At 42.1% G+C, this 27,997-nt stretch overlaps 1 protein-coding gene across 4 annotated transcripts; it reads left to right on the top strand.

Moving 5' to 3' along the window:
- The first annotated feature begins 41 nt into the window (after positions 1–41).
- On the top strand, positions 42–27,976 carry spire1a (spire-type actin nucleation factor 1a). Of its 4 annotated transcripts, none has more exons than XM_047330195.1 (19): positions 42–172; positions 565–934; positions 4,698–4,729; positions 13,700–13,957; positions 15,983–16,108; positions 18,353–18,427; positions 18,527–18,691; positions 18,872–18,958; positions 19,423–19,552; positions 21,454–21,501; positions 21,693–21,847; positions 22,407–22,488; positions 22,613–22,755; positions 23,781–23,804; positions 24,424–24,453; positions 25,291–25,428; positions 25,517–25,587; positions 25,681–25,708; positions 25,813–27,976. In XM_047330195.1, the coding sequence occupies exons 2-19, from the start codon at positions 589–591 to the stop codon at positions 26,311–26,313; spliced, it is 2,439 nt and encodes an 812-aa protein (XP_047186151.1). In that variant the 5' UTR covers positions 42–172; positions 565–588; the 3' UTR covers positions 26,314–27,976. The 4 variants fall into 4 exon arrangements, with proteins under 4 accessions (XP_047186151.1, XP_047186152.1, XP_047186153.1 ...); XM_047330197.1 differs by lacking the exon at positions 42–172 and having other exon boundaries at positions 306–934; positions 25,813–25,964; positions 26,046–27,976; XM_047330198.1 differs by lacking the exons at positions 42–172; positions 23,781–23,804; positions 24,424–24,453 and having other exon boundaries at positions 308–934; positions 25,813–25,964; positions 26,046–27,976.
- The last annotated feature ends 21 nt before the right edge of the window (positions 27,977–27,997 follow it).

The following is a 27,997-nucleotide window of genomic DNA, read 5'->3' as shown; positions in this document are numbered from 1 at the left end:
CATTCCGGAGCAGGCTAGCGTTTAGCGTAAGTTACCATGGTGATTTTCCCGTTCAGAAGATAACCAGCCTCCTAGGACAAACAACTCAGAGTTAAACCTGATGTTACCCCGATAACCGCAACTCCTGCTTCGTAATACAGGCCTCAGGTGTCGCACACAGAAATTAAACAAGGTAGTTGGCGCTTTGGCTGAGGTTTTACAAACTTTCAATCCGGTACAGTTCGGTGGGTCCAAAAACCATAAAGGCATAATATAGCAATGTATTCTTTTATTAAATGTTTTCTTTGATGTACCTTGAACTACACACCTGAAGCTCATTGGATACTATTGGTTGACGTTGATGAGCCTCGGTCATAAAGCCAGCTAACCGGCGGGCGCTGAGACCACGCGGAGCGCCCTGTCAGACGCCTGTCGCGCACTGTGAACCGTTGGTGTTCGTCTCTCTCACCGTCACCGGAGACAGGACCGCGGAGAAACGGAGAGAGACGTCCGAGAGTGAACGCTGCTGCGTGGCTCCGAGACATTAACAGGAAACCCCCTCTCTGTTTTTTCCTTTTTGCCGAGGTGTGTGGTTACAATGGTGTGAGGATGGCCAAGCGACCGGGGACTGACGACGGGATGCTAACTTCGCCGACCATTCTCCGGGATTTCGCCGTCGACCTGAGCGACGGGAATTTCAACATGGACTGCGTCGACGGAGCCGAGGAGGTCTCCCTGGAAGACATCCTGATACTGTACAGCCAGCCGATAAACGAGGAGCAGGCGTGGGCAGTGTGCTACCAGTGCTGTCGGACTTTAGCGCAGAGACACCGGAGGAGAAGCCCCAAGTCAGCCGGCGCCGCGGCGGTCGACCGTACCCGGTTGATCGAGGGACCCGGGGACGTGACGATCGCGAGGGACGGGACCGTGAAGCTGCGCCTCGAAGACGGCGCAGGTAAACGAACCGAGCCCCCCGGACAGGTGTTGGGCCGATTAACCAAACGACAAAGACCGGTTGTCTTTTCAGGCTGCTGTCAATAATAATGAACCATTCTTCCCCTTCGCATCACTCACAGGCCGAGCGAGCGGAGCATCCCCACAAAGAGGCCATGTTGTTTTGACTGGCCGCTTCCAGCCATGTGCCGAATGTGTTTACAGACGCGCTATGCGGCGGTTAATAATGCATCGTAGATCACCGCAGAGCTTCTGGGGATAGTAGTAATAAAAAAAGATGTGTTATGAAATGTAAATAGACAGTCACAACAGAATGTCACATTTGCATTAAAGACATGATTCATACCGTTGCTTCAGACAAGGTGTTGTGTTTCAAATGATTCGCTCCTTGCAGCGGTCAGTTAGCTTCGGTAAACATTAGACCATGTGATGCATTCAAACTGCACAGGTCCATGGGAGCAGAGGCCAGAATCGAGGCTGCAAGACAGTGAAAGTAGTTAAAAAAATAATAATAATACAGATGAGTCATTGCTGGTCGTCCCCCCCCCCCCCCCAAAACAAACCATTATTTGTGTCGTTTAGATGAGGCACAGGTTGACTAAAGGTTCAGTTTTGTTCCAGTGGATCAGTGCAGGATGTTTGGTGTGGGCTGTCTGCATCTGAGAGAGATGTTAAAATAAACAACATGGTAATGTATTTTAGGTTAGAGGTCAAAGGTGACATGCACACAGGTGTTTGTCGCAGGTTTGTGTTTTAACCGTAGCACTGTCAATTGACAATCAGCAGCTGAATCATTTTTTTCCTTCTCAAGTAAAATGGAAGGAAACCACTGGTTTCAGCTTCTCAAATGCGAGTTGAGATTTGACTTTTGGACTGTTGGTTCAACAAAGCGAATGAAAAGCCTCAACAGGGACGATGCATACCTTGCATGCACGTATTGTATACGTCACTGCAGTGTTTCCCTTTAACTATCTGGACTGTGGCAGCCCACCTGTAGTCTAAATTTTCCCACCATAGTATCATAATAATATGATTTTTTTTTCTTCTCCATAATGTAAAAGATCTTTATAGTGGTCTGCTGCTCTGTGCAGCTCTTCTCTCTGTGACTGACCATCAGCAGCACTGGGATAAAACCCTCCCTATCAGTGGCCCCTTTAAAACGTCCATAAACATTTTACCAACCTTGGCAGGAGCAACATGGTAAGATGGTGTCATGTTTTAAAAACCAACAGGGCTCTTGTGTCCTATGATGTATTATAATTTTTTTTCAAACAATATATTCTCTATTCAAAGGAGCTTCCAGCAAAGCTTTTTGTAGTACACCAGGTCAGGTGCACACCAAGGTCCCAAAGCCTCCTACCCTTTAAACTGCATTCCAATAATATGTGAGACAAGTTGGGTGTATGAGGAGCATGTGTGGCAGTCAGCAGAGCCGCCGCAGGCACTGATTTTATATCTCCTCTCTCCTGGGAGCCTATTAGCCACCTTTCTTCTCATGTTCCCCTCTCCTGTTTATTCCTTCCCCCTCCATCTCTGTCTTCAGCTGAACCCTCTGTCCAGCCCTCCTTCTTCTCAGTGCATTAGGCCAACCAGTAATGGTTGTTGGTGTTGTGTGGACATCACACTTCTAATAAGAACAGATTCCGCCAATGCTGCAGAGACCGAAAATAGAACTAACCCGATGATTAGATGCACCAGCTTCGGAAGTCTAACGCCTTTGCTGCTCCTCTCTCCAGTTGTTGATGTATTTGGGTTGACTTGGCCCTGTCCTGATTCCCATTAGGCCTGGCGATGAGAGGGACCTGAGACTTATTAAGCCTCCAGTAGCTCAGCGGCTAGTTCAAGAGACTACCACTACCACAGCAGAAAACGAATGTTTATGCAACCGACGTATGGTGCGCATACGAGTTAGCGAGAAGGCGCCTTGCTTTGGCAAGCACCCAGAACCCCAGCAGCGCTGAGTTATGCTGCCTCTCTCTGTCCAAAATCACGTCTGTCGTGGTCAGTCTTTTAAACAATCTTGTCAAACAAGGAAGTGCTCATTTTTGTGATGCATAGCCAAGAGAATTGGACTAATGAGCAGCACAGAGCTCAAGTCAAGTCTTATTGGTGCCAGATACACACACTGCTCCTGCTGCAGTCGGATCAATTCACATGAAGCACGGCGGTGAATGCATTCACTCCCACTCCACGTTGCCTAACAGAGGGCCGAGCATGAATGATGCATCAAGATGAAACTTCATTAACCCAGGATTTTCAGTGATTCATACCTAACCATAGTAGAGGTTTCCTTTTTTCCCCTTTTTCTTGATTTGGTGCATGCAGTATTTTAACCAAAATGATATTCATGCAGTTAATGTGGTTAGTTATCCCATTGAAAGGGTTTAAGTAAGGTTGAGCCTCATTTTTTATATTTGTTTATTAGATTAGAGGCCAGTGATTGATAAAAGAGAACGTTTGCCAGCTTCATCTTGGAAAACAAAAAATGGTCTACCCATCTGTATCCCGCTCTCTTTTAGCAGCACAGATGTTGATTTTTCTCTGATTAACAGGGAGAGTGAGGGTGACACTGCTCCAAATACGTCCCTCTGTGGTTTATTTTGCCCTAGGAGAGACAAGGGCCCTGGCCAAGCCACCTCTCCTTTGCTGGGTTAAACAGGCTTAATGTTTTGCGAATGACTGTTGGTGGACGATTTTTTCTCTCTCTCCTGTCTGTAAATATAATACGAGTGTAACTGGAAATGACTCAATCACTACCTCAATGGCTCTTATATTTGCATTCGAGGCCAACCCGACCAAAGTGCCTGATTTATTTCAGACGACCTAATCTTGCACTCTGGCCTGGTGTGAAAGTCTGCAGATCTATTGCTATGTTCTGTACTTTCACCCCTGATGTTACTCTTGCCAGCAGTTATAATTTTTGTTCAAATTACTAATTGCTCACGATGACTTGTCAAATGTAATAAATGAAACTTATTAGGTCAAGTGTAATGTTTGATTAAGTGAGGGAAAGGGATGACTCCTCTTCCCTTTTTTACTCGATATGAAAATCTAACATGACAGGTGTTGATTTATTGTATTATATTTTCCATCCTATTCATGTTTTAGCATTAGGGTTTTTTTTGTCCAATAAGAGAGAGAAAGTGTTGGTTTTCTAATCCATCTTGGTTCTGGTAATAAAAAAAAATAATTTTAAGGTAAGATTTATTGTAAAGGCTGTCGGGCCAGGTGCAGTGATTGTTTTGGAAAGGTCACAGTCAAGGTTGACGGCATTGCTTCCTTTTATTTTGACTTTCCATTTTCTCAAGAGGTTTCCATGGTAATGAATATAGAGCAATGTCGAGATGACTTCCCCTACACCACAACTAACCCCCAGTGGCAGGTTTTGACAATTCATTTAGCCTCAGGCAGTGAATGCAGAGACAACATAATCATTTATTCACTCGCTAGTTTTAAAGTCGTCTGTCATACTGTAGTCAAGCGCTCTAGCTTCTTATCTCCTCCCTGTGAGGCTTCTACATCCAAACCTCTCACTCACAGCGCAAGAATTTTAATCTTTCATGTTCTGTAACACTGCGTGACGTGTCTGTTATCTGTCTGCTCTTCGAAACATGACTTGCACAACTTTACAGAACGTACACGTAAAAATTCAGAAGGTGTGTGTATTGTTGATGGTACCTAATAACTACATATACAAGTAATGGCCATCATTATTGTTTATGAGCGCGAATAACAACCCTCCTCTCTTTGTTTTGTCGTTACAGATATATACAAATCGGCCCCCACGTCTTTAGAGGTGAGTTTCTCGACAGTCCCTAAATCTGTCTTTAAAGTTTTCCTTTTCATGGAGTGCTAGAAGAGCTGTTTTTATATTCCCCAGCAGCAACACTCAAGACAGACTATGCAGTTTTTTTCTTCGTTTCCTTGAAAGTCTGGATAATTAAGTTATCTGACCTCTTTTCACTCCACAACTGTCCTACATTATTTAGTTCATTTGCCATGTTAACACAGACTTAACAGTTTCTCAGTTTTCACAGTTTGCCTACCACTGATGCTATTAGTCATCAATTGTGCCACAAATAGACTGGAGCCTTTTGAGACAAACATTTCCTCTGCGTCAAGCCAACGCAAGAAGACATTTAAACATTAACTACTTATCAACGCTTGTGAAGAATATACATTTTTCCCTCTTGTATGTTGGACTGTTTTCTCTTTAGGAATTGTTAGAAATCTGCTCTCTCTAGCTGCTTTCAGACATCCACTGAGGCACTCTATGTGAGAACGCAAATGTCTGCGCTGGACATTTTCTGGAACATTTCCTGACAGCCCCCTAGTAACATTTTTGGAAGTTGCCTGAGTGAGCCCCATGTCAGAATATAGAATATCTCCGGAATAAATTCACAGTGGCCAAGTGGGTGTGTTGATGAATGTGAACAAAATAGCTTTCCGCATCGGAATTACTGATATGATCTGCCTCCTGCGTGCTATAACCAGACGCCACAGAATGATCTGGAAATGTTCCTGTTGGTGTGAACGCATCTGACTCGGACAATCTCTTGCTGTGCTCGTCATATTTGAACGGCAAACTTGGAAAATTGGGTTTCCGACACGTTCTGGAGTTTGTGTCACGAAACCGCTGAAGTCACATCCCAGCCCAGTCAAATGATAAACATGCCACTGTTCAGCAGGCACAGACGGGTTCTTGGAAAATGTTCTTATGTGTGGAAATGCACGATAAATAAATACAATTTAGCTTCCAGCCCCTGCACAGAATTTTATCCATCAAAAATCATTTTAAAATAAGACAATGTGCCTGGCACATCCCTTCAAGTGTTTGTCCCCGGGATTGAGCCCTGACCTGTGAGCCACTAAATGTGAACAAGTGAGTGGGAGTGGGCTCGGTACACATGGCGCTCTCTTTTTTGTTCTGTAGTTATTGTGTGTGCTGCACTCTGAAGCAGAAGAGCACTTTAAAAGAGAGCACGTCTTTGTTCTTCTCTTTTTGTTCATGAATGCATAACTTTTCACTTTTTTTTTTCACTGTACACTCAAACATCAGCACCAAAACCACGTAACGCTGATATGTGCCCAGTGTGTGTTTTGGCCAAGGAAGGTACATTGTACAAATGTTGGGAGGAGACGTCTCTGTCAAAGCCTCCTGATGTGTACACAGACTAATTACAGTCCTGTTTCAACTCAGAGCAGTCGGAGCGTCCTTCATGTTTGTCTCGTAGTTCATGTGATCACATGCACCGTCGCATGCACAGTATGTGTGTTTGTGTGTGTGTGTTTTTGACAGCTGACAGTTTGAACATGAGTGAAATCTCATGGCTGTACTGTGACTTTTCAGTCCGCTGGTGCTCATCCACGAAACGGTGATGTGAAAATGCTTAGTATGAGTGTTTTCTCACCTCGTACGTTAACCCTCGCTCACCTTCTTCTTCTTCTGATGATATCTCTGCTGCTGCACCGCTCCCCGCATGATAACTGTGCCCATGTTGTGATACTCCAGGACAGGGTGTGTTTGGCTTAGTTGGTAAATAAAGTCTTGCACAATTGGTGCTGCATCGATGTAACAGTTACATGAGATCGACATTGTGGCTAAACCTTCAGTACACATCTTGTTTATTAAAAAGTTTTTATTACATTTGCCAGGGCGGTTATGTTTCCGCACCTGTCTGTCTGTTTGTTTGAACGGATTCCCACGAAACGTGGTGGAAGGATGGAACGTGGCCCTATAAAATTTTGGCTAGGATCCAGACGAAGGGGCGGTTCCAGGAAATATTTCTGTCACATTGCGAGATGGTGTGTTTTTTTAATTAATTAATGAATTACATGTTTGACATATTCACCAATTTCCTCTGGAATAATGCATTATCATGAAAAATAAAAACATCTCAGCTGTACTCTTGTTTTGTACTACCTAGCAAATATTAGCACATTACTATTAGTGACGTTAGTGATGATGCACAGCAATGCTTTCACACTTTTGGCCTTCGTCCCTCATGTTTTGGCCTAAGGTGTTTGTTGTGTCTCAGTCGCTTCTGTAAGTATGTCAGCCAACTAGCCAGTGAGCCAGTGTCCCTCTCTCGTCCCTCTGCTACTACATACTCGAGTCTTTTGGAGCTAATCACTGGCTTGTGTTGCAGTTGACCCACTTTCTCTGACTCACACCAAAGAACCTGTGTTGATGAAAGTATTATAGTTTATTTTGTCTTACTTACAAACATAATGGAGCCATTACAATTTGGAGCGTTGTCCACTCATAGACCTGTGAGTTTTAAAGTTAAAAATCCAGATTCAAATGGGATCAGGGTCGCCTTTCAACTCAGGTTAGATGTATGTGGATGTTTGGCTCAGACTAATTAATTGTAGTTTTCAAGCTGCATTCATTGGAGGCTTTGAGCTCAGCCTCTACAAAGACTCTCTTTCTTGTCATTTCTGACATGTACAAGTGACCCTTATTAGAGTCTTGGGGCTTTTATCCCTAATCAATCAATCAATTTGTTCTGTTGTGACATTGAAATCTTCACTTAAAAGCACCAGTGCAGCTCATATTACAGCCCCAGGGGTTGCATTTCTGTCTAAACAGGCACATTCACGGCAAGCACACAGCCAGAGGAATGCAGTTTATCGAGTAGTATGTAGGTATTTATTTATATCCACAACAGAAGAAATGTATTCCTCTTTTTTAATTTATTCTGGTCCAGTCAGGCCATGAGAGATGAATTCAATTTATTTTGTTGTGTTGCTCAGACCATTTTACCCTAAAGAACTGTGTGTTCACAGTCGTACATCCTTCAGATCTGATGTCTATATCAACTGATGGCTGGGAAATGATGACCTGTGATGTCAGAGATGGTTGTTGGATCCTGAGGGGCATTTGGTCAACCCTCAGCAATTTCCAGTTGATTTCAATTGACTTAAATGCTAACTCGACAGTTTTTGACCATGAAGAGAAGCAGCATCATGTTCTGTCCAACTAGGAAACACAATGGCGATGCTGCAGACCGGGGGAGGCAGTGCATCCTCTCCCGCCCATTGGAAAAACCACTAGATTTAGCTGTGGTTATGTAACTGTCTGTAGTGTAGTGATGGCTTTGCTCTACTACTGCAGCAAATGCTAAAGGCTGCTTATCTGACTGCTTTGTGAACTCAGATGGCCACAGCGATGCCTTGGGCTGCAACCGCAGAGGGCGAGAGTGTGATTGTGTTAAAGCCGACCCAAAAGAATGATGTCAGGCCAGTTGCACAAGTCGGCATGAAGACTTTCAAAATGACCAGTATTGTTAATTTACTGCACTAGCTTAAGAAGTACCTTTAAAACGTAAGAAGCCCGTGATAATACAGATCAAAATGTCATGATGAATCGGTTATATCAGTTTAGCACAGATGTTACTTCAGCTTGGGAACTGGTATGAATGGGCAGTGAAATGAAAATAGAATATTGGAAAATTAGTGATTTTTAATTTTATTTTGATGTTCTTGTGTGAGGGTTAACTGCTGTTAACTTGAGGTGTTTGTGCTCTTTAACACAAACTATTCTTCCTCTTCACATCTGAGAACTGGTTGACTCACAGGTTCTTCCTCCTTCACGAGCTAACAGACAACTGAGGATACATATATCTATATTTTCCTTAAAAAGTAAACCTTTTTAAAAAAAAACAACTTCATCTAATCAGGGGTAGTCTCATTGATTGCAGACAGACAGTAGCCTACAGCCTCAGGGCCCAGAGCCACATGAATTTGTACTATTCTGTAATTTATTAGCCATTTTGTACTAGTTATGCTGATGTGAAACGAACTGGTTAAGTTCAAGATGTGACGTGACCCCATCTGTCCCTTCAGGAGATAAATGTCATGAGTAAAAACATTGTCTTCATAGTCATCATCAATTTTCTCGAGATGCTGCCTCTGACACCACTCTCCATGACAAGCTGAGATCCTCTAGTATAAAACAAGTCATTGTTGGGGAAACCGCATTTCTTTCCCCCGGGCAGTGATGTCATGCAAGTGCTTAGTAACTTTCATTTGTTTGTGGAGCATGAGAAAAGGTTGCTTAGTGGCTAGTCAATATTCTGAATGGACATATTCAGAAAGATCCACATTCATGAGGCTGGTTGTAGAATTCACACATATTTTTTTATTAAACTGGTAAAAACCTGCCTCAGCACTGAAGCTCAATTCTTTCCCGCTGTTATGTTTTTTCCCCCCTTTGACACCCAGCTGACTCATCCTGCTGCATTTCCTATAAGCATTTTAAAATGTCTGCAGTTTTGTGCGCTACCTGTGGTTGACTGAGGCCTCACTGATGGAACATATGTGTCCTCCTTCCTCTGGCGAGCTTCCACCAATCCTAGTGGAGCCTTTTTTCAAGTAGTGATTCAGTCCGTTCCTGAAACCCAGCATAGGGTTTTTTTTGGGAACAACTTTCCCAACTGTTAATCCGCATACTTGTATCCTTACTTGTACCACATACCTTTCTCCTCCTTGCTGCCTTTTTGCTTTGCCTCCTTTCCTCTCAGTCACGAGCCATATGAGAATATGATGTGTAATTGGAAAATTCTCTCTCCAGTTTAGGACTCCTCTTTGTACGGGACTTCATGTCTTTCTTTAATAGAGAGAAATTAATGAATCTGTGGAGTGTTGGGGTGGATTTATCCTGCCTTTACTTTTATTATTATTTTTCCTTAGAGTATAGAGTGACTTGATTACTAATACACTGGACAGTGACCATTTCAGTGCTGGGCAGTTCATTATTACATCTGTGTTGGCAGTGAAACTGGATTCAAACAGCTGTTGGCTGAATCCAGGCCTTGACAATATAACAAATATTGCACATTTTGAAATATAGTCTAATGCGACTGATTATATTCGACATGGATTCAAGAGGATTTTCCATACTTGAACCGTCACTCCAGCATTGCCGCCCATCTCCGTCCACTAGAGCGCATGTTGTCCTACAGATGGATTATAAGGTTACATAACAAGACACTAAGGAATAGGATATTTATTTTAGCCCTGGAACAGGATTATCAGCTGCACACAGAGATGGTTGATAAACGATAACGGTCTAACACCACAAACTTGATCTTTGCCCAGAAAGAATAGGATCAGTAGATTAGAGTTGGGAAATTCTGAATGGGTTTTGCTGCTGACAAGTACTGGTATTTTTTTAGTTTTTAGGAAAAGTGATCACCCAAATTCTGAAACAACAGGCACAAAGACATAAAGGTGTTCATTGAGAGTGTTGAACAATTAACCTGTCACTAGACAAAATAAATAGTAAAAAATAAAATGGCTTTGTTTATTCAGGTTTATTTCTCATTTTATTTTTTAATATGCACCATTTCCCATAAGTCAAAGTCCCTTGTAGCTTGGACAGCACCGACGAGAAATTGGTCAATGTCTCTGTTTCAGACATGACCTTTTAATAACTTTTCACCTTTCCATTATTGATCAGGCAAAGCAGAAGATGGGCAAATGAGGGCTTAGATGAAGAAGCAATATCCTATAAAATTAATTTAATTTACTTAGTGTCTTCCCTGTATAGTGAAAACTTTAAAAATAATTCTTCTTCTTTAGCTAAATAAACCATACAAAATCTCAATACAAGGAATGCATGGCCACAAACCTGAAAATGAGGCTGTTTTTTAATTTTTTTTATTAGCTGATGAATAGCCAATGTTTATGGTTGACAATAACAATTGGTAAGAAACGGCTTGAATTCTTTAGGCTACTTCAAAGGGCGGCGCTTCGTGTCTTTGGCATGTCAGTTCTGAAATTATTTCTGGCCTTTTGTTGCTGAAGTAATTAACCCCAAATATGCTCAGGCGACACCCTTTTCCACCTGTGCGCTCCTCTCCCACACCCCAGCAGCCAGGCACCAAAACCAAACACAAACATAGCCGTGCCCATCAACACCAGCTTCACCCACATCAGCTCTGTTCTTGTTTTAGGACACCTCCCTTTTGTATGTGCCTCCATTCCTTTCTGTATAAGAAACCTGCATTGCACGGATGAGTCACAGTGTGATGCTTTGCATGTTGCAGCTCTCATCTGATTATGTCATTAAAAATAAAGCCATTGTAAAACAACAACCAAAAAGGCTTTGAGGTGTTGCTTGTTGTTGCTACATTCAGCCCTGTAGTGTTGTCATCATGTTATGCTTAATATAGTTGAAAACAGCATTGGACTGTTCGTCATTGACCAAAGCTTTTTAAGTTGACTAATAGTGGTAGGATTTCTTTAAAAAATGTTTCTCCAACAAAACTAATTAAGTACATTATGTTTTGCTAGGTGAGATTGTGTGTGTTTATTGCCATCCACTGCACTGTTTTGTGGGCTGGGCTCTGTAACAACACGGGAACCTGTTGCACATTGAAAACACAGAAACTCTAGTCCAGGGATGTAAGTGAGCTAACCACAGAGCAGCCAGCAGATTCAATGAAGGATATCCACACTGCTCTTTAATCCTGTGCGAACCTTGTAGCCACAGCAGCTGTACACGTGACACAATGCTCGTGTTTGATATCATAGGAAACGATGAAGGTGTAAGCTGTGTCCCAATTCAGGGACCGCCTCCCTCAGGGGCCACGTTTGAAAACTGATTCCGTCACAGCGGCGTGACTCAGCTCTCCCATTTCAAAGACTCCAGTGTGAGGACTCTTCCCAGCCCACCCTATCCCAGGATTCATTGTGTGCGGGTCGGTAACTGTAGCTCCGTTGCAATGCGACAGCCATAAGGTCGGAACGCGCTGGTGATGCCAAATAAAAGAGGACCCTACGGTCTTAATTCGGTTCAGCTTTCGTGATCTACATGGCTGACTAAGGCAGGTGGCCTCCGTCGGCCGCTTAGCCTGCATGCATCCCCTGAAGCAGGCGACCCCTGAATTGTGACACCGCTTGATTGTGCTATGGCTTTTGAGCTATAATACTTCACAGGGGTGTAATGATTCTGGGACAATAAGTGCAATACAAGCGTCTATAATCTTGTATAGCGATACAGGATGACAGAACCACGGTACACCAACCTGCTGCCACCACTGCATGTGCACCCGTTACAAATTTAACAAAACAAATTTTTCATTTCACAATTATTACTATAATTATTATTGTGTTTAAACTTAAGACAACCTCCAAATCCTTATTGAGTGATCATGCCTGCGGTAAAAACTAGGCTACTTTAATCAGCCCCAAATAACCAAAATCCCCCTGGCACATTCAGGTCGGCTGTGTGGGATCATTTTAGTCAGTTGACCTGTCAAACTGATGTCTGAGGTTCCACATCTCGAGTCTTTGCATCAACATTTGAGCTCCTCTTGCTTCCGAACACTTGATTTGGGAGCAGTGGGTTAGGGTGAGGACATGTTGGTAGCACTGCCAACTGGACATGCCGCACAGTGAAAGACCAACTTTGTCTCGTAGCCCAGTGTTGGACATTGAGATGAGTTGGAGCAAGCTGTGGAAAAAGACGGGTCATACCCCGCTCGTTAATAAGGGGAAGCAGTTATTAAATGAAATCATCCTCAGATTATGGTAATAATCATGCCGTTTGGAGGAACACTGTGGCCTCATTTCACATCTGGTTTGAGCAAATGAACCGTCTTCCTGTCTGTTCAGGTGAATTGAGTTTACTGTATACAGAGTTGTTTATCTAACTTAATCTGCGCTGTGATGAAACGGGTTTGTTCCATGAGGATGTGCCAGTGTGCCCTTAATTATAGATCAGCAGGGGCAGAGAAAATATAACGAAAAAACGGACTGTCCGTCAGCCGGAAAGGAAATAATGTGGCAATAGGCGTGTAACGATTGTAAAAAGCAAGACGAAAACAAAACAAATGTTAAATTTGACAATTAAAAACACATATTATTTTAGCTAAAGATAGGATGAGCTGTATATATATATTTTTTTCAAATATAATTTTGTTATGTTAAGTGTAGTATTGTCAAAAGTAGAGCTTTGGTGGACCTCAGGAAGAATACAGTAGCTGTAGCTAATGGGATCCTCATAAACTAAACTAAAGCAATCTTGTTTGATTGCGATTATCAACTGTATTTGATCAAGCTAGCAGTAAAAGTTAGTCTAAATTAATTAGCTCCAGATAGTTAACCCTTAAGAGTCCTGTGCTATTTTTTGCTGATTTTGATTTGGTGTTTTATACCACATGAAAAATGTGTAATGCTCAAATTTTGCAACGTTACAGCACATGACAAATTCATTTTTCACTTTGACATAGTATATCAACATATTGGATGCCGGTGTGATTGGTGACTCGTGACATAATAGCCCTGAGATTCTAGACCCCCCCCCCCCCCCCCCCCCAATACACACATTCAACAGTGCCCACCCTCACCTGAACTGAAACATGGATTTAGAGAATCGTTATATCCCAAGATGGTACAGTTAACAGCAAGTAAACATATGTAAAAGAAAATAATAAAAAAAAACTGCTACCAGAGCTAAATTGGAAAACTTCCTTCATGTTGGAAAGTAAATGTACCTGTCGAGCTGAAGAAAAATGTTGGTTGTATGCATACCTGAATTATTAATTGTGAGTGATTCACGGTGCCTGCTCCAAAATAAGCAACAACAAAAAAAAGAGGAAAAAATAGCACTGAGCAGATATGATGGTAAATAATTGCTAAAATGCCCTTCATGTCTCACTTGGAAGCAAAATCTGTGGATATATTTGGATATTGAAATGTTTTCCAGCCCAGTGCGCAATAACAATCTCCAACATCCCATTTGTTGTTTGTCCCACAGGTCATCGACTCACTGGGCGTCATGATCTACAAAGCTCTGGACTATGGCCTCAAAGAAAACGAGGAGCGTGAACTCAGCCCACCGCTTGAGCGTCTCATTGACATGATGACCAACAATGAAGAGACCGAGAGTGACCCCTGTCCTGACGAAGGCTACGAGGCCACTGAGGAGGAGGATGAGTGTGAGGAGGAGGAGGAGCTCTCTGCCACCACCACGTGCACAGTCGGCAGCATTCGCAGCTATCGAGATATTATCTTGGTAGGTTGTTTGGCAAAACTGTCTGGATGTAACCATATTCTTCCATCTTTCCCACATTTTTAGGTCAGGTCTGTTTAACAGAGCGCTGCGTCCACACTCAGCTCCAAATAAATTCCCATGATGAAGGCCGTCACGCTGTAAATTCCCCAAGTAGCTTCAGAATATGAGACTGGTAATTATAGCTGTGTAAACACTCTGGTATTTGGGGAATAGGCTTAGAAACGTACACAGACTCTCCCTCCATATAATGAACCCGGTGTGGAGCATAAATGTTTGGTCTGTTTGCTGGCAGTGCGGGTCTGACCTGGCCACTAATTCCTCCAACAATGATTCGCTTGATTGTAAACTGCCAATATGTTGGTATGACATGGCTAGATTAGATAACAGCAGATTCCTGACCGACTTCGTTCCTTCCTTGTCCAGAGGTAGGTGGGGTCGACGAGGGTTCGGTGAGGCGTAAAGATGACTAAAGTTGACAGGACTTGCAAGTGAAGCATGTCTCTAAAACAGGAATAGTTAGATGGTGCATTAGTAAAATGTGGAGTGAACGGAGGAGTGCCTATCTGGGCTAACATCCTCTTACCAAAGCTGTCAATCTATGGTTTGGATTATAGTCCAAAATTTGCGATTACAAGGAGGCTTGACACCGCATTTACAAACTGTGACATTGGTAAACTTTGTTGTTCACCTTCAGTTTTGCCTTCATTTCATATGATAAATACGTGTTTTGTGCTTGATAAGGATCATTGTTTTTAGTGTAAACTGTGGAAACCACCGATACAGCAGTCATCTTCGCACGTCAGTAAATACTCTCACTATTCAGGTATTATTCTACCTGTGAATTTCCCTTTAGTGGTGAGGAAGAAGACATTCCTGTGGCTGGCCAAACCCTTCAGGAGAACTAAAACAAAAATGTAATCCGTCTGGTTTATTCCTTTGTTTCACTTCAGATGATGCGACAGCTCATCCACTGCTCTGACGGGGCAGCCTTTGTTATTATCGCCACGATCACAGTTGAACCACAATTGTCAGATCTGTTTAGTGGTGATTGGGTGATGCTATTCAGACAATGGCGCTGCTGCTGGACTATTCTGCTTCACGCTGTAAATGGGTTTTAGCCGCACTAGTGTGATGGATCTGTGGCAAATCTTATCTTTATCTGTTCTGGACCACTTTGGTCCAACATGAAATATCTCAACAACTATCGGATGGATTGGCATGAAAATTTCCAGAGACCTATTTGTGTTCTCCAGAGGGTGAAACCTCGGGACTCTGGTGATCCCCTCGCTTCTCATCTTTTGTTACCATGGGCTTTTTTGGGTTTTCAGTTAAATTATTTCAGTTTCTCCCTTACTTCCTGGCAAATACTCCTTAAACCAATCCTCCAAGGTACAAGTGTACCTGGCTTTTAAAGGGAATTGGCAAGTCCACACCCATGATTAATTAAGGGACTAAATAAAACCCTATTGAACCACCCATCGCCGCCATTAAACTAGAAAAATTGGATTTGAACACATCCTAAATGTGCTTTCACCATGTGGTCAATCGTTAAAATATTGTCCTTATTGTTGTTGGTATATAATTTGGGTGTGGCCGAAAATGTTAAGTCATCGACTTATTGTAAACTATCAGGGCCCTCTGAAAGCGCATACCTTGGCCAAGGCAAACGCCCTATCTCGGCATGTTCAAAGAAAATGGGGAAAAAAGTTCTTGGATGTGCCCGTTTATCCAGATTCGCTTGAAAATTCAACGGATTCTTCCTTGGATCATTCCCAAACCCCCTCCACAAAATTCCATGGGAATCAGTTCAGTATTTTTTTGAGTAATCCTGCTGACAGTCGGACAAATGAGCCCAAGTTGAACCTCCTTGGCGAAGCTAATGAAAGCCTGTAGCGTCGTTCAGTATTACATGGTCGCAATCCCAATCATAATTGCATTATTAAAGAGGAAAACTCTTTAATAATGCAATTATGTATGGTGTTTTTGTGTATTTGTTTTAAATAATTGGTCTCTTTTCCTCTACAGCTATGTTCTTCCCACCTGCCCAGCCCGTCGGACGCTCCCAGTCACTACCAGGCTGTGTGTCGCGCTCTCTATGCAGAGACCAGGGAACTGCACACCTTTCTGGAGAAGATCAAGAGTGCCAAGGAGGTAAGACAGTCTGCCATCTGCAAGTTAATGATAAATCTGGTGGAGATAAAGTCACAGTCAAGCAGGCATCTAGACCTATTCGAGGAAATTCTAAGTAACTTTTTCGCTCATCCACATCCCCAAAGTCGGTCATCTTTTTTCCCACGGGTCGCAAAGCTGTCAAAAGATAACAGAAAACTAGAGACAAGAAAATGATTTGAGAAAGTACCAAACTCATGTCCATGGGGTTTACCACTGTTGTGTGTATATTTACTGTGTAGAATTTAACTGGTTGAATTAGAATCTGTTTGGCAAACAGGTTTTCTATCGCTGGGAAAAGAAAACACTAGACTGGTGCACAGACATGGTATGATCTCAACGAAACAGCGCACAAAGCGGTAATGGTCCAAAAGGACTGAGGCTGTGCCCCGGTCTGACCCTCTGCTCAGGTCATCTGAGAACGCGGCATCACTTAAATCTGCAAGGACATGTTCTGGCATCAGTATGATATCTGGCTGGCAGCTTTATTCCTGTTAATGAAGTATGATTTAGTGAGGAGCTCCCTGTAGAGATTGTTCTCCTTTGAGACAGAATGCTTTATTAAACTGTTTACCAAGATGTGTTGGTGGTTTGCTTTTTAATTTTTTTTTATTAACATGATTAATTAAATCCGTAAGCATGGGGGAAAAATTTCCAGAAGAAATGCAACATGAAATATATCATAAGCAGCTTGAGCTGCCCCAGATATTACTGTTCACTGTACAGCCTCATTTTTATAATAAATGGTACAAGATACAAATCAGAAAGAAAGTGAATGTGACTTATACTGTAAAGTAAGACCAGAAAAGAACATTATATTACACTCAGAATTTTACAGCCGACAGTACTTATAATTTTTAATGAACAACCTTTGTAAATAATGTACTATTTTTTATGAAAAAAGCACCATGGAGATTATGGGAATACCTTTGTCCTGCCTCAGTCTTGCGTTGAAAATAGACATCAAATAAAATTCCTGTTCTTTTTGTTTGCCCTGATTGAATTTGGGGGAATTAAGCGATGATGTGAGCACATGACTTATTCCATAGCTTGTCACTGTACAGTACGTACACACTGGCTGTGATTTCTGCAGGACTCGGTATGTTTCATGCAAACATTCTTATGTAATATATGTTTATTGAATCAACTGTAACATTATTACAGTGATTTAAGGAACTTATAGGAGGGGGCTACCCAGCAACAGGGGCCCCCACTGGATAATTGCTAATGAGTAACCATACACCATCATACATGCTTACATGTTTGGAGGTCATATAATTAGTCTTCCTCAGTCAGCGTATACAGTACCAACTTTTTCTTTTTCTGAAACCTTAGGAGAAGTGTTGTTGAAAAAAAAGTTCAAGGTTGTCATGGTTTAAAAAGAACTACTGACATGTTTAGATATTAGAAGATATTAATCAGTCATATCAGCAGAAAAATGTTATGCTTGGGTAGAAGGAATGTTTTTCAGCAAAAACATTGGGTGTGGATGAAGTAGATGTGAAAAGAATTACAGTTGTCAGGAGAGGACACTTTGGGGAGGCTTTCTTTCTTTGGCATTGAGCGATTATCATGGATTGTGTTTGATCACATTTTTTATGAACCTGAACTGAACTTGAGATAAAGAGCATTTTTAAGATTTGCTCATGAAGTATGAGGAAGGGTTTGTCTATAATAAAGAAAAATGTTCCCTCATTTCAGTCTGAGTATCTGCTTCCCTCAGTCTGTACACACTCGTGCCTTCAGCGAAAAACAAATTAACTGAGAGGATAGTGTGACGGCGTGTTCAAAATACACACAGCAGAGTACTTGTTACCATGTCCAGGGTTGCCACATGCAACTGACTAAGAGAAAGAAAAAGGATGCACATATCCAATATGTCAACAAGGAAGGGGACTTGGCATCTGAAACAGTCATGAAGAACTTCCATGCAGCGATGATTCAGCAGACACTCATTAATAGCAGGTATTAGTCTGCCATTGACTTTTTGTGCTCCCCCTCTGGTGCACCGTCGATACAGGACGAGACGAATATCGACATGCTCGTGTGAAACGGCATCCATCGATTAATTAACCAGACGGCTATGACAGGACGGGCAATCTGCCAGTGACGTTAACGTAATTCCAGCCAGTGCTGTGAATGTAGTGGTACACTTTGTGCTTGTCACATCAATTTTGTATTTTTCTCTTTTAAAAAAAATATTTTCCTGTCCCTTTTCTTGGCTAGAACCTCCGGAGGATGGAAGGGGACTCTCGGGGGGAACCTGCTAAAGACCTTGATGAGCTGCAAAATGCAGACTGGGTAAGAAGGATATCTACGTTATTACACCAAGCACCTGTAACTGCAAATCTTTGACATGCATGTGATCTGAACATAACTTTTTAAAAATCCCACTTCTAGGCACGGTTCTGGGTGCAGGTGATGCGAGATCTTCGACACGGTGTGAAGTTGAAGAAGGTCCAGGAGCGCCAGTACAACCCACTGCCCTTCGAATACCAGCTGACGCCCTACGAAATGCTGATGGACGACATACGCACCAAACGTTACAAGCTGCGAAAAGTCATGGTGCGGATTTCATTAATCTCCACAGGCCCACCATAAGCAGTTACTTCTTTTTGCCTGTTGGGGGTCAAAGTGTTAACTATGCTTGTTTTTTGCACATTGAATTGAAATCTCAAGTGCATATGTTTTCATTTTATTAATTATAAATCATGACCCATATTGAATTTTCCAATGTAATCCCAGGTGAACGGAGACCTCCCTCCAAGGTTAAAGAAGAGCGCACATGAAATAATTCTAGAATTCATCAGGTCACGACCTCCTCTCAACCCGGTGAGTAATAAACAACACGATGCCAGTAAATAGTTTCCGTTGGTGCAATGTTAAGCCTTCAGTGTCAAGTTTTGCACAGAGCTGACAGGTTTACTTATGTGCAAAGAGTTTACTCTACTGATATCTCATGTATTTCTGTCAAAGCACAATTTCAGTTTGGCAGCATTTAGAGAATGACTAATATGATAATCATTATCCAAATGTAATCATTGTGAAAACGGTACAATCAGTATTTTGTTGTCAGTTGTTCTGTTGGCACACACAGCACCTGCCAAATGACTGACTGTGAATGATTGGAAACACGATGACATGTGCATGTCCATCATCACGTGGTCGTATTGTTGACAAAGTGATTAACAGAATAGTAAAATTACTTCATGCAATTAACAAACAGAACGAACACAAAAAGAATCTCCATGGTGATTCGGCAGTCAAGTGCTCACTCCCTGTGGTTGTCGTGACAGGTCGCCGCCCGCAAACTGAAACCCCACCCTGCCCGACCCCGGAGCCTCCACGAGCGACTGCTCGAGGGCATCAAGGCTGAAAGGAAGCTCAGGCCGGTGTCACCGGACATGATCCGCAGAAGCCGCCTGGGTGAGACACCGACACCGACCTGATGATTTTTTTTTTTTTACATCCTAGCACAAATGAACAATAAATGGACATAGCTGTGAAACACAAACTTCAAAGTACCAAATCTGTTTTGGTTCCATCTGAGGAAATGTCTTGGTTGTTTCTTATATGACCGCGTGTTGCCATACTGCATGAAACCTCCGCTCAGGGCGAAAAATCATTAACCGCGACTTAACCATTCTTAACAGCATCCATCATGATTACTCTAACTGCTCTCTTCCCACATTGATCTGTTCACTTTGTCACAAGTGTCATAGTGTTTAAACAAGGTTGACTACGACTGCAGCCGTGAGCCTGCAAATATTTGCGAGACCTGCACTGCTTAAGTAACCGTTTCTGTGACTACTCCCGAGTGATGGTTCTCCAGTTTTAAATCCATTGCCATTTTGTTAGTATAGTTCTACTATGACATGCAGCCTTTTGTCATTTTCTTTATGTAACCCAGCTGTGCACAAGAGGTTATTTTGGTGTGTAGAATATGTTTCAGACCATTTAAGCTGTAATCAGATGAAAACGGTGAACATTTTCACCAGTTGGTACCGTACACTGCTTCTACGCTACACACAAGACACCTTTTGTTGGGAGCTTACGGAGGGTAACATTCTGCAGTCGTTGCATAACCATACACTTAAGAGGCTGTACATGCACAGCTGAGATGATAAATAGTATTATTCTGTAGGAATACTGAAAAGCATGTCCATTTTAACACTCATTGATATCTTTTTCTCCTTTTTGCCCCATTTTTTATTTCTTTGATTTTTTTTTCCCCAAACATGGGCATATCTGTCAGTCATGCGACCTCTCAGCATGTCTTGCAGTTTTGACTCATCAGGTAAAGTTAAATGTCACCTATTGTGTTGCTCCTTGTGTTTCATTCCAGGCTTTTTTTTTTTTGGTTTAGGGTTTGGCACTCGCTCCTCCCTGATTTAAACACACACACCTTGTTTTTATTTTCACGCTCGTGCTGTGGAACATTTGTGTATGACACACTACTGTCACTCACTGGCTGTTGTGATGCACAAACCTACTCTATCCATAGAAAAGATGGGTCAACAGCACAGTGCTACTTAATCTCAGTCTGTGTGAAATCATTTTCAGATGTTTTCAGACATGAAGGAACAGGAGATTGTCTTGAGTCAGACGCATTCTCACAAACAGGAAAATTTCCAGAATGCACTGTGGCGTCTGGTGTGTGAAAATTTACGAGAAGGCTGGCAGGACGGGTTTCAGAAAATGTCCCGAGAAACATTTGCCTTCGCAAATTCAGCCCCCGCAGCTTTAGTGTTTACTCAAAGGTATGTAATAGGGTAATATAAGGGCCTGAGACAAAATATATCAAATAAACTGCTTCTATATTGTCAGCACGTTATGAGGTTCAAATGTAAATGTTTGAAAAGCCCTGGTTATGTGAGTTACTAAATCTAGATGATGAGACATAGTCATTGAGCCAGAGCCAACAGGGTGAAATCACAGATTGCCAGTCTGCCCTGCTTGTCACCCTAATCCGTTCTCACTGTGAAATATGAAAAATTACATAACAGTTGTGTCAGCGGCCCACCTCGGATAAATACTTGAATGACATATGACGGTCTGGTTGTAGCACTGCAGTTCACAGAAAGACCATAATCCAGATGGACATTCAGGAATAGTATAATTTTTGTGTGTGTTATGGCTCATCATCTTTCTCTGCTCCCCTCGCACTTACCTTCACCTCCCTCTCCCTCTGTGTCAGTGTAGCCCCTCAGTTCACACCTGGTCTGACAGGCTTGTTGCCTCCACAGTCTGGTGTGAGGGAAGATAAAGGGATAATGTGTGTGTTTGTCGTCCTGCTGAAGGCTGTGTCTCCTTTCACTTCTCTACAGGTGCAGGGAAAAGCATCAGCACCCCACAAGACTTGTTCCGAAGCTCAGGTAAAACACACACAAAGCAATGTCTTATAAGAACTTTTTTCTGACTTCTAGTCTTATTTTGCTTCATTTAGTTGAAATGGCTAAGGAGGAGATTTGTAATATTAGTGGCCTGCACACATTTGGTGTTTCAGCTTGTCAGTAGCTAGTATCCTTTTCTCCTCGTGACTCACTGCTCTGTCTTTGACACACAGACACCCCTGATGCACCCAGGAAGTTGGCTGTCAGCACGCAATCTCTGGCCAGTGGCACCACGGGACCCAACCAAGGTGGAGTGCAGCCACTTAGCCAGAGGAAGAGGCTGCTCAAGGCGCCCACGCTGGCCGAGCTGGACAGCTCCGAATCTGACGTAAGATGTTGTCTGTACTCTTGGGATTGTCATCCCCTTAGCGTGACAACTTATTTAATAAGTGAGAGAGATTTCTTCCTGTTGAAAGGGAGTTTTTTTCTCCTCCACAGTCGCCAAGTGCTGCTCATTGTGGGAGCTGGTGGGGTTTCTCTGTAATATTGTGATGTCTCGACCTCACTATGTAAAGTGCCTTGACACGATGTATGTTGTGATTTGGCTCTATACAAATAAAATTGAGTCATATTTTGATGCAGCCGCTGAAAAAAATATTGATGCAGTATCTACAATATAACTTATTCGTTTTTATAAGAAAATCAAAGTATATATATATATATATATATATATATATATATATATATAGTATACAAGTGATCATTTGTGTTTTGTTTTTTCCTGAAGACATGAATGATAAATTCATTCACCATCATATTTCAATAGGCTTTTTGTCAATATTTTGTGGGTAAATTGGACAGTATTTTGTTTTGTTATGTGATTTTCAGTGTAGTTTTGAAGCCATCTGTATCTCCTGACTGAACATGTACAATCGTCTTGGTTACAGGAGGAGACCACGCGGAGCAGCTCCAGCATGTCCACATCTCTGATGGAGGACACATCACCTGACTCCGTTGTGGGAAAGAAGGGTAGGAGGGTTACCTTGAACATTCTCTAACCCTAACACTGACTTCTCTTCATAATATTCACTCTTAAGCTGTCTTTTCATGTATTCTCTTCATTCATTTATTCTGTGTTTTTATAAATCACCAGCTCCTCCAAATTTCCTGCCCGTCTCCGCCGCCCCAAAGCGGGACAAGCGTCAGTCTCCCCAGAGGCGGCACTCCATTGAGAAGGACGCCCCCACCTGTGTCCGGCCCTTTGTGCCTGCATCCAGACAGAGTTCCAAGTCTTTGGTAAGTTAACGATGGGAACAGCCTGAATGAATAAGTGAATGGAGCCCCCCTCCCCGAGGTTGATGGCAGATTTTTAATCTTCCACTTTGCATCACAGACACAACAGATTTCACTGCATCAGTCACTATACATTATGAAACTTTATTAAACTAAAACGGTACGTTACATTCTTTACTGATTACCCTCTAAAATGCTCAGTCAAAAGTACAACAATGCAAAGCAGTAGTTCAGACCTAAACGGGAACGTCACATATAATTTGAAAAACTTCAGCCTGTTGCCGTGGCTATATCCACCAATAACGCTGCAATGCACAATATACGCCTGTTGGAGTTACTCCCGTCCTGTGACTGGTCACTTGTTTGGCATGAGGTCATTGGCTCTCTGAGTAACTCTGTGCTGGTCCTATGATTCCAGTGAGGTTGATGCATGTAATTGAAACCACGGGACAGTCGCTGTGCGAAGAGGGTTTAGATAGACATTGGTTTATTCGCACCACTGGCTCGTTAAACGACAGAGGCCTACGAGCAGCTGATTGAGAAGTGATGGTTCTCATGGGTATAAACATTGTTATTTAAAAATGTACACTACATGTTCACAGTATTTCCTACTTAAGATTAGTGACAATTTTTCTTGCATTGGTATCTTGAAGATCTTCAAGAAGAAAGTTACTGGTCATGTGCAATCATTTTTTTTACTAAATTTCCCTGATATTGCTGATTTATTTTATAACCTCCTGCCTTCCCTCTTTAAAAATATGGACTTGACTTGTGAAAATTCAATGTAGTCAAAAGGTACCATTTCTAGTCCTAATTTTTAAGTAATTCAATTTACCAGAAGCCATGTATTCTTGTCGCCCTTCACATAGATAACAGGCGTTGAGCTTTTTGTAGTTGATGTTTGAAAGAAAGATCTTTGTTGCAGCCCCCCTCCCTTTGCATATATCATGTATGCGTTTACACTGCTTGACTGTCACTCGTCCCAAAGACTCACTCGCAGTCGTTTTCTATTTTGTGTAACGCTGCAGCTGATGGCGGATCCCAGTGCCAAGGTAACCCGGTCTAAAATCCTGTCTATCCATCACCATCCATTTTTTTTCCTTTTTTTTTCTTAAAGTTTAGCTCTCGTTGCATTTCATTTTATATTATATTGGGAACACTAAAGACTTCGGGGGGCCACATGGGAGAGAGGATCTTGTGAATGTGGTTCTGCACCATCAGCAGACACCAGCTGTGACGTGATGTCCCTGAAGCTGAGATTGATGAGATGAAGGGTGGCGGTTTCTGTATTAGTTAACCATTTTTCCTTTTGAGATGGATGCAATCAGATGATCTTTCAGTCAAGACGATTACTGTTCATGCCACATATGGAATGAACAGGACAGTTAATTAATGGTATGAGCACATGCAGTAAGAGAAGCTTGGGAAACCCTGTCACATATAACAAAGGTGTGTTGGACTCCTCCAGAACTGTAGAACCTTTTTGTTTTGAGATTTATAATTTCAAATTGTGAAACAAATTAGGCTGCAAATAATGACGCTCCAAAATGTCCCCTAACAAGCTCATTGATTATTAAATTTCACGGTGCCTACTGTATGTGATTAGCTTATTAAGATATAAGGTCCTGCCTCCATTTGAATGTCCTGTGTTCCCCTCTGTCTGCTGGTCAGATGGAAGCCGCCAGTGGTGCTCAGGGCACGGTACGTGACTGTTACTGCATATAATCCAATTTCATCATCAAACGCTCATAAACAGTGTGGGCAACTCGTCCACAATACGACTTAACAGACTTGGTTTTTTAGATGAATGAGTCCTTGCGTCATGACCATTTGCGAGTCTACAAAGAAAATAAATTGAGAGTTATGTAATATTCTGAAAGTTCACAGCAGTGGCTCACATTTCCTGATCCCAGCCAAACTGAATGGCAATGATTTTCTAAAAGTAAAAGTTCAGTGGATTATTTGCTCTGGGTTCTTGAAGCTATTAAGACAAAATATTCATGATAATGTTAAAGTTGCTCACGGCTGGGTCCACTTGCTTGGTGGGTTGGGTGGGAATTATACAAATTCATGTAAAACATGCATTTGAAGCTTGTACTCGGTTAAACTTTAAAATTAAAAACAAAAGCTATGGACCTTTTTATTTGATATGGACCTGTGGTCACGACGAGGGTAAAGGAAATGGAGGATGTGATTGCCAAAAGCTGTGGACCACCAGGATGGGGCAGGTGTCATGCATAACCAGGAGGCTCATCGTCACACTCATGTCATTGGATCCTTTTTATGTAGAGGATGCCCCCCCCCACCATCTCAGTGCATGTTTGGTGTTTTGGTTATGTGTCGATCAGTGGGTGCTTGTTTTTTATGGGAATCAGGGGGACTGTGTCGCTTTGGTCTGGCTACACTCACACTGTGTTCGTCTCTCAGGCGGCAGATGCTATCACCTCCTTATCCGCACTGTTTTTTTCCCGCTTTATCCGTTTACTGATCTGTGACCATTGAGGGAGTTTTTCTGAAGTGATGAATCTTTTCTTGCAGGAGGAGTTCTGCTACCCGGTGGAGTGTCTGGCGCTGACGGTGGAGGAGGTGATGCACATCAGGCAGGTTCTGGTCAAGGCCGAGCTGGAGAAGTTCCAGCAGTACAAAGACATTTACAACGCCCTTAAGAAAGGAAAGGTAGGTTGTCTTCAGTCTGTATGATGTTTCCTGGCTTATTTAAATGAGATCAAATGCCATTTACCTCACCTCATTCTTTCCTCTCTAGCTTTGCTTTTCATGTCGGACCAAGAGGTTCTCCCTCTTCACCTGGTCGTACACCTGTCAATTCTGCAAAAGGTAAATTTAATGGTTTGGGTTTTTTTGAGAACCACTCAAATGTACAGCAGCTGTTGAGTATGATACAACTTAACGTTTTTTTTTCTTTTTCAGGCCTGTGTGTTCCCAGTGCTCCAAAAAGGTAAGAGACTGTAAACCCATATATATTCAACACACTCATTAACCCGTTCTGTAACATTTGTTGACACTCAGGTTTTCATCATTTCATGTATCTTTGTGTCCCAGATGCGGCTTCCATCTAAGCCTTATTCCACCTTGCCCATCTACTCTTTTGGCCCCAGTGCTATGGACAAAGAAGAGGCAGGTAGAGCGTCTGCCCCAGCGGACCCTGAAAAGAACCTGTTTGGGTCTGGACACAGCAGAAGCAGCCTCCGCAGGTGTGTCACTGTAGAACTCCTATTTCTTTTTGTATATCGACAAAATGTGGAGCAAATATCAACATTCTCTCTCCGCCTCAGGTTGTCCAAGCACGGCAGCAGTAGCAGCAGAGATGGCCCATCACTGGATGAACCAGAGCTGCCCAAGGAGCTGACGGAGGACTGGGTCACCATGGAGGTCTGTGTAGACTGCAAGAAGTTCATCATAGAGATCATATGCTCCAGCAAGCGCAGCCTGTGTGTGGCCAGCAAGCGTGCCCGTCTTAACCGCAAAACCCAATCCTTCTACATGTCGTCGTCCAGCTCCATCAACTTCCGGCCCTCGGAGCGCACCATCAACGAGGTGTAAAGTGGGACTGCCCCGTACACTTTTGTTACACCACAAGCTTATTCCGTCAATTTAAAAAAAAACAAAACCCCAGACTTGGGTTTACCGCAGTTTATGTAAATACTGATATTTTGTTGTTGTTATATTTTATTTTATTTTTTCGAAAAAAGCCACGAAGCCAGCCTGTCCCACCCCAAAGGTAGAAAAGGTTTTTATACCTTACCCCTCTCAGGAAAAAGTTGGCATGCTATGAATGGTCATGACTAGTCAGGACTGTGCAGTAGCTGCCAGATAACGAAGGAGAGCCATGTTTTTCTGTCAGCATCAGCGATCGTTCAGGACACGGTGTGTGAAACTGTTCTATTGAGCTGCTGATGACGCAGTCTTGAATCAGGTAAGAGAATGTATATTTGACACACGAGCAGGAATAGATGATGCAGAAAGCCGCAGTGATTTTGTGTAAATAGTATCAAGGCCCAACCCTAATCCTAATCTTGGCTACCAATGAATTTTCCAGTTCCTGTTTACTTGGAGCACTCAGGAAGAACAACCGATTGTCTTTTTGACAGAAATGCACTGTAGATCGTCCCTTCAGGTCTGCTGGGGCAGATCTTCGCCACTCTGCTGCCCCTCCTTTTATTCTTCCAGCAACAATTATGCCAAATGTTACATCATTCACTTTTTAAGTCATTTTGAATGCATATTCACTATGTCACATTAAACATCGAGGGGTGAAAATAGTCTGTTTATTTTTCTGGGTGGGGTTTGGCTTTTAGTTATAATGTATATTCAATTCTGTGCCTGGTGCCAAAATGTTTTTTTTCTTCTTCTTTGAATGCCTTTGTAGTTACGGACCTATTGTACATATGTGTGATAACTCAATGGGGGGCGGATTTTGGGGTAATCCAAGGTTTCTTTCCAAGCTGCGTAATAGAAGCACAGAAATGTGGGTTATGAATGTGTACATGCTGTATATCTTAATTGTTCCAAATTTAAATTTAATATAAAAAAACTTAACTTAGTAGTAATGTAATTTTTTTTTACCATGTTTTAAGATTTCTGCCTCTGGGGTTCATTCATCTGATTTTTCTTTTTCTTATTAGCATCTTTATTTTTTTGTTAATATAATAGTACGGTTTTATTTCTATTGTATAGTTTATAAAACTCCTCAGTGTTAAAATACTCCCCGAAATCGCAAATAGCACTTTTATTGGACCAATTTATTGTTTATGTTGAGTTTTTGTCTTAATTATAATAATAATAATAATAATTAAAAATCTTTATTTGTCTTGGGGGTCCATAGTGCCATTTCCCAGGGTTCCTCAAAAATGAAGGTGTGCGTGTGTGTGAGAATGTCTGCAGGTTGTTTCTAAGGAAGATTAATGGCTAAAACAAAAACACTCCACTGACTTGATTGTAGGAATTAAGTGTGCATTGAATATGCTTTATGAACATATTAGTCAAACTCTTGTAAACCGTACATGTAAACTTGTGTTCATACAGTGTGTTCTGTGACGGATATCACCAAACAGCCTAACCAGCTTGTCCAATGACGCCATGTTACCATGAAACATTCCATTTGACCAGTTTTATTTTGGGACCTCTGTAAGGAATGTGTGCATGCTGTACTGTGATCCTTTTGTTTTCATCAAAGAAATTCTAATAAAAATATTCATGATTGCTACGCTTTGACTTGTTTTACCCT

Source organism: Scophthalmus maximus, chromosome 22 (assembly GCF_022379125.1).
Source record: "Scophthalmus maximus strain ysfricsl-2021 chromosome 22, ASM2237912v1, whole genome shotgun sequence".
Taxonomy (NCBI): Eukaryota; Metazoa; Chordata; class Actinopteri; order Pleuronectiformes; family Scophthalmidae; genus Scophthalmus; species Scophthalmus maximus.
Note: the sequence above shows the minus strand (reverse complement) of the source record. Positions and strands in the feature narration are given on the sequence as shown.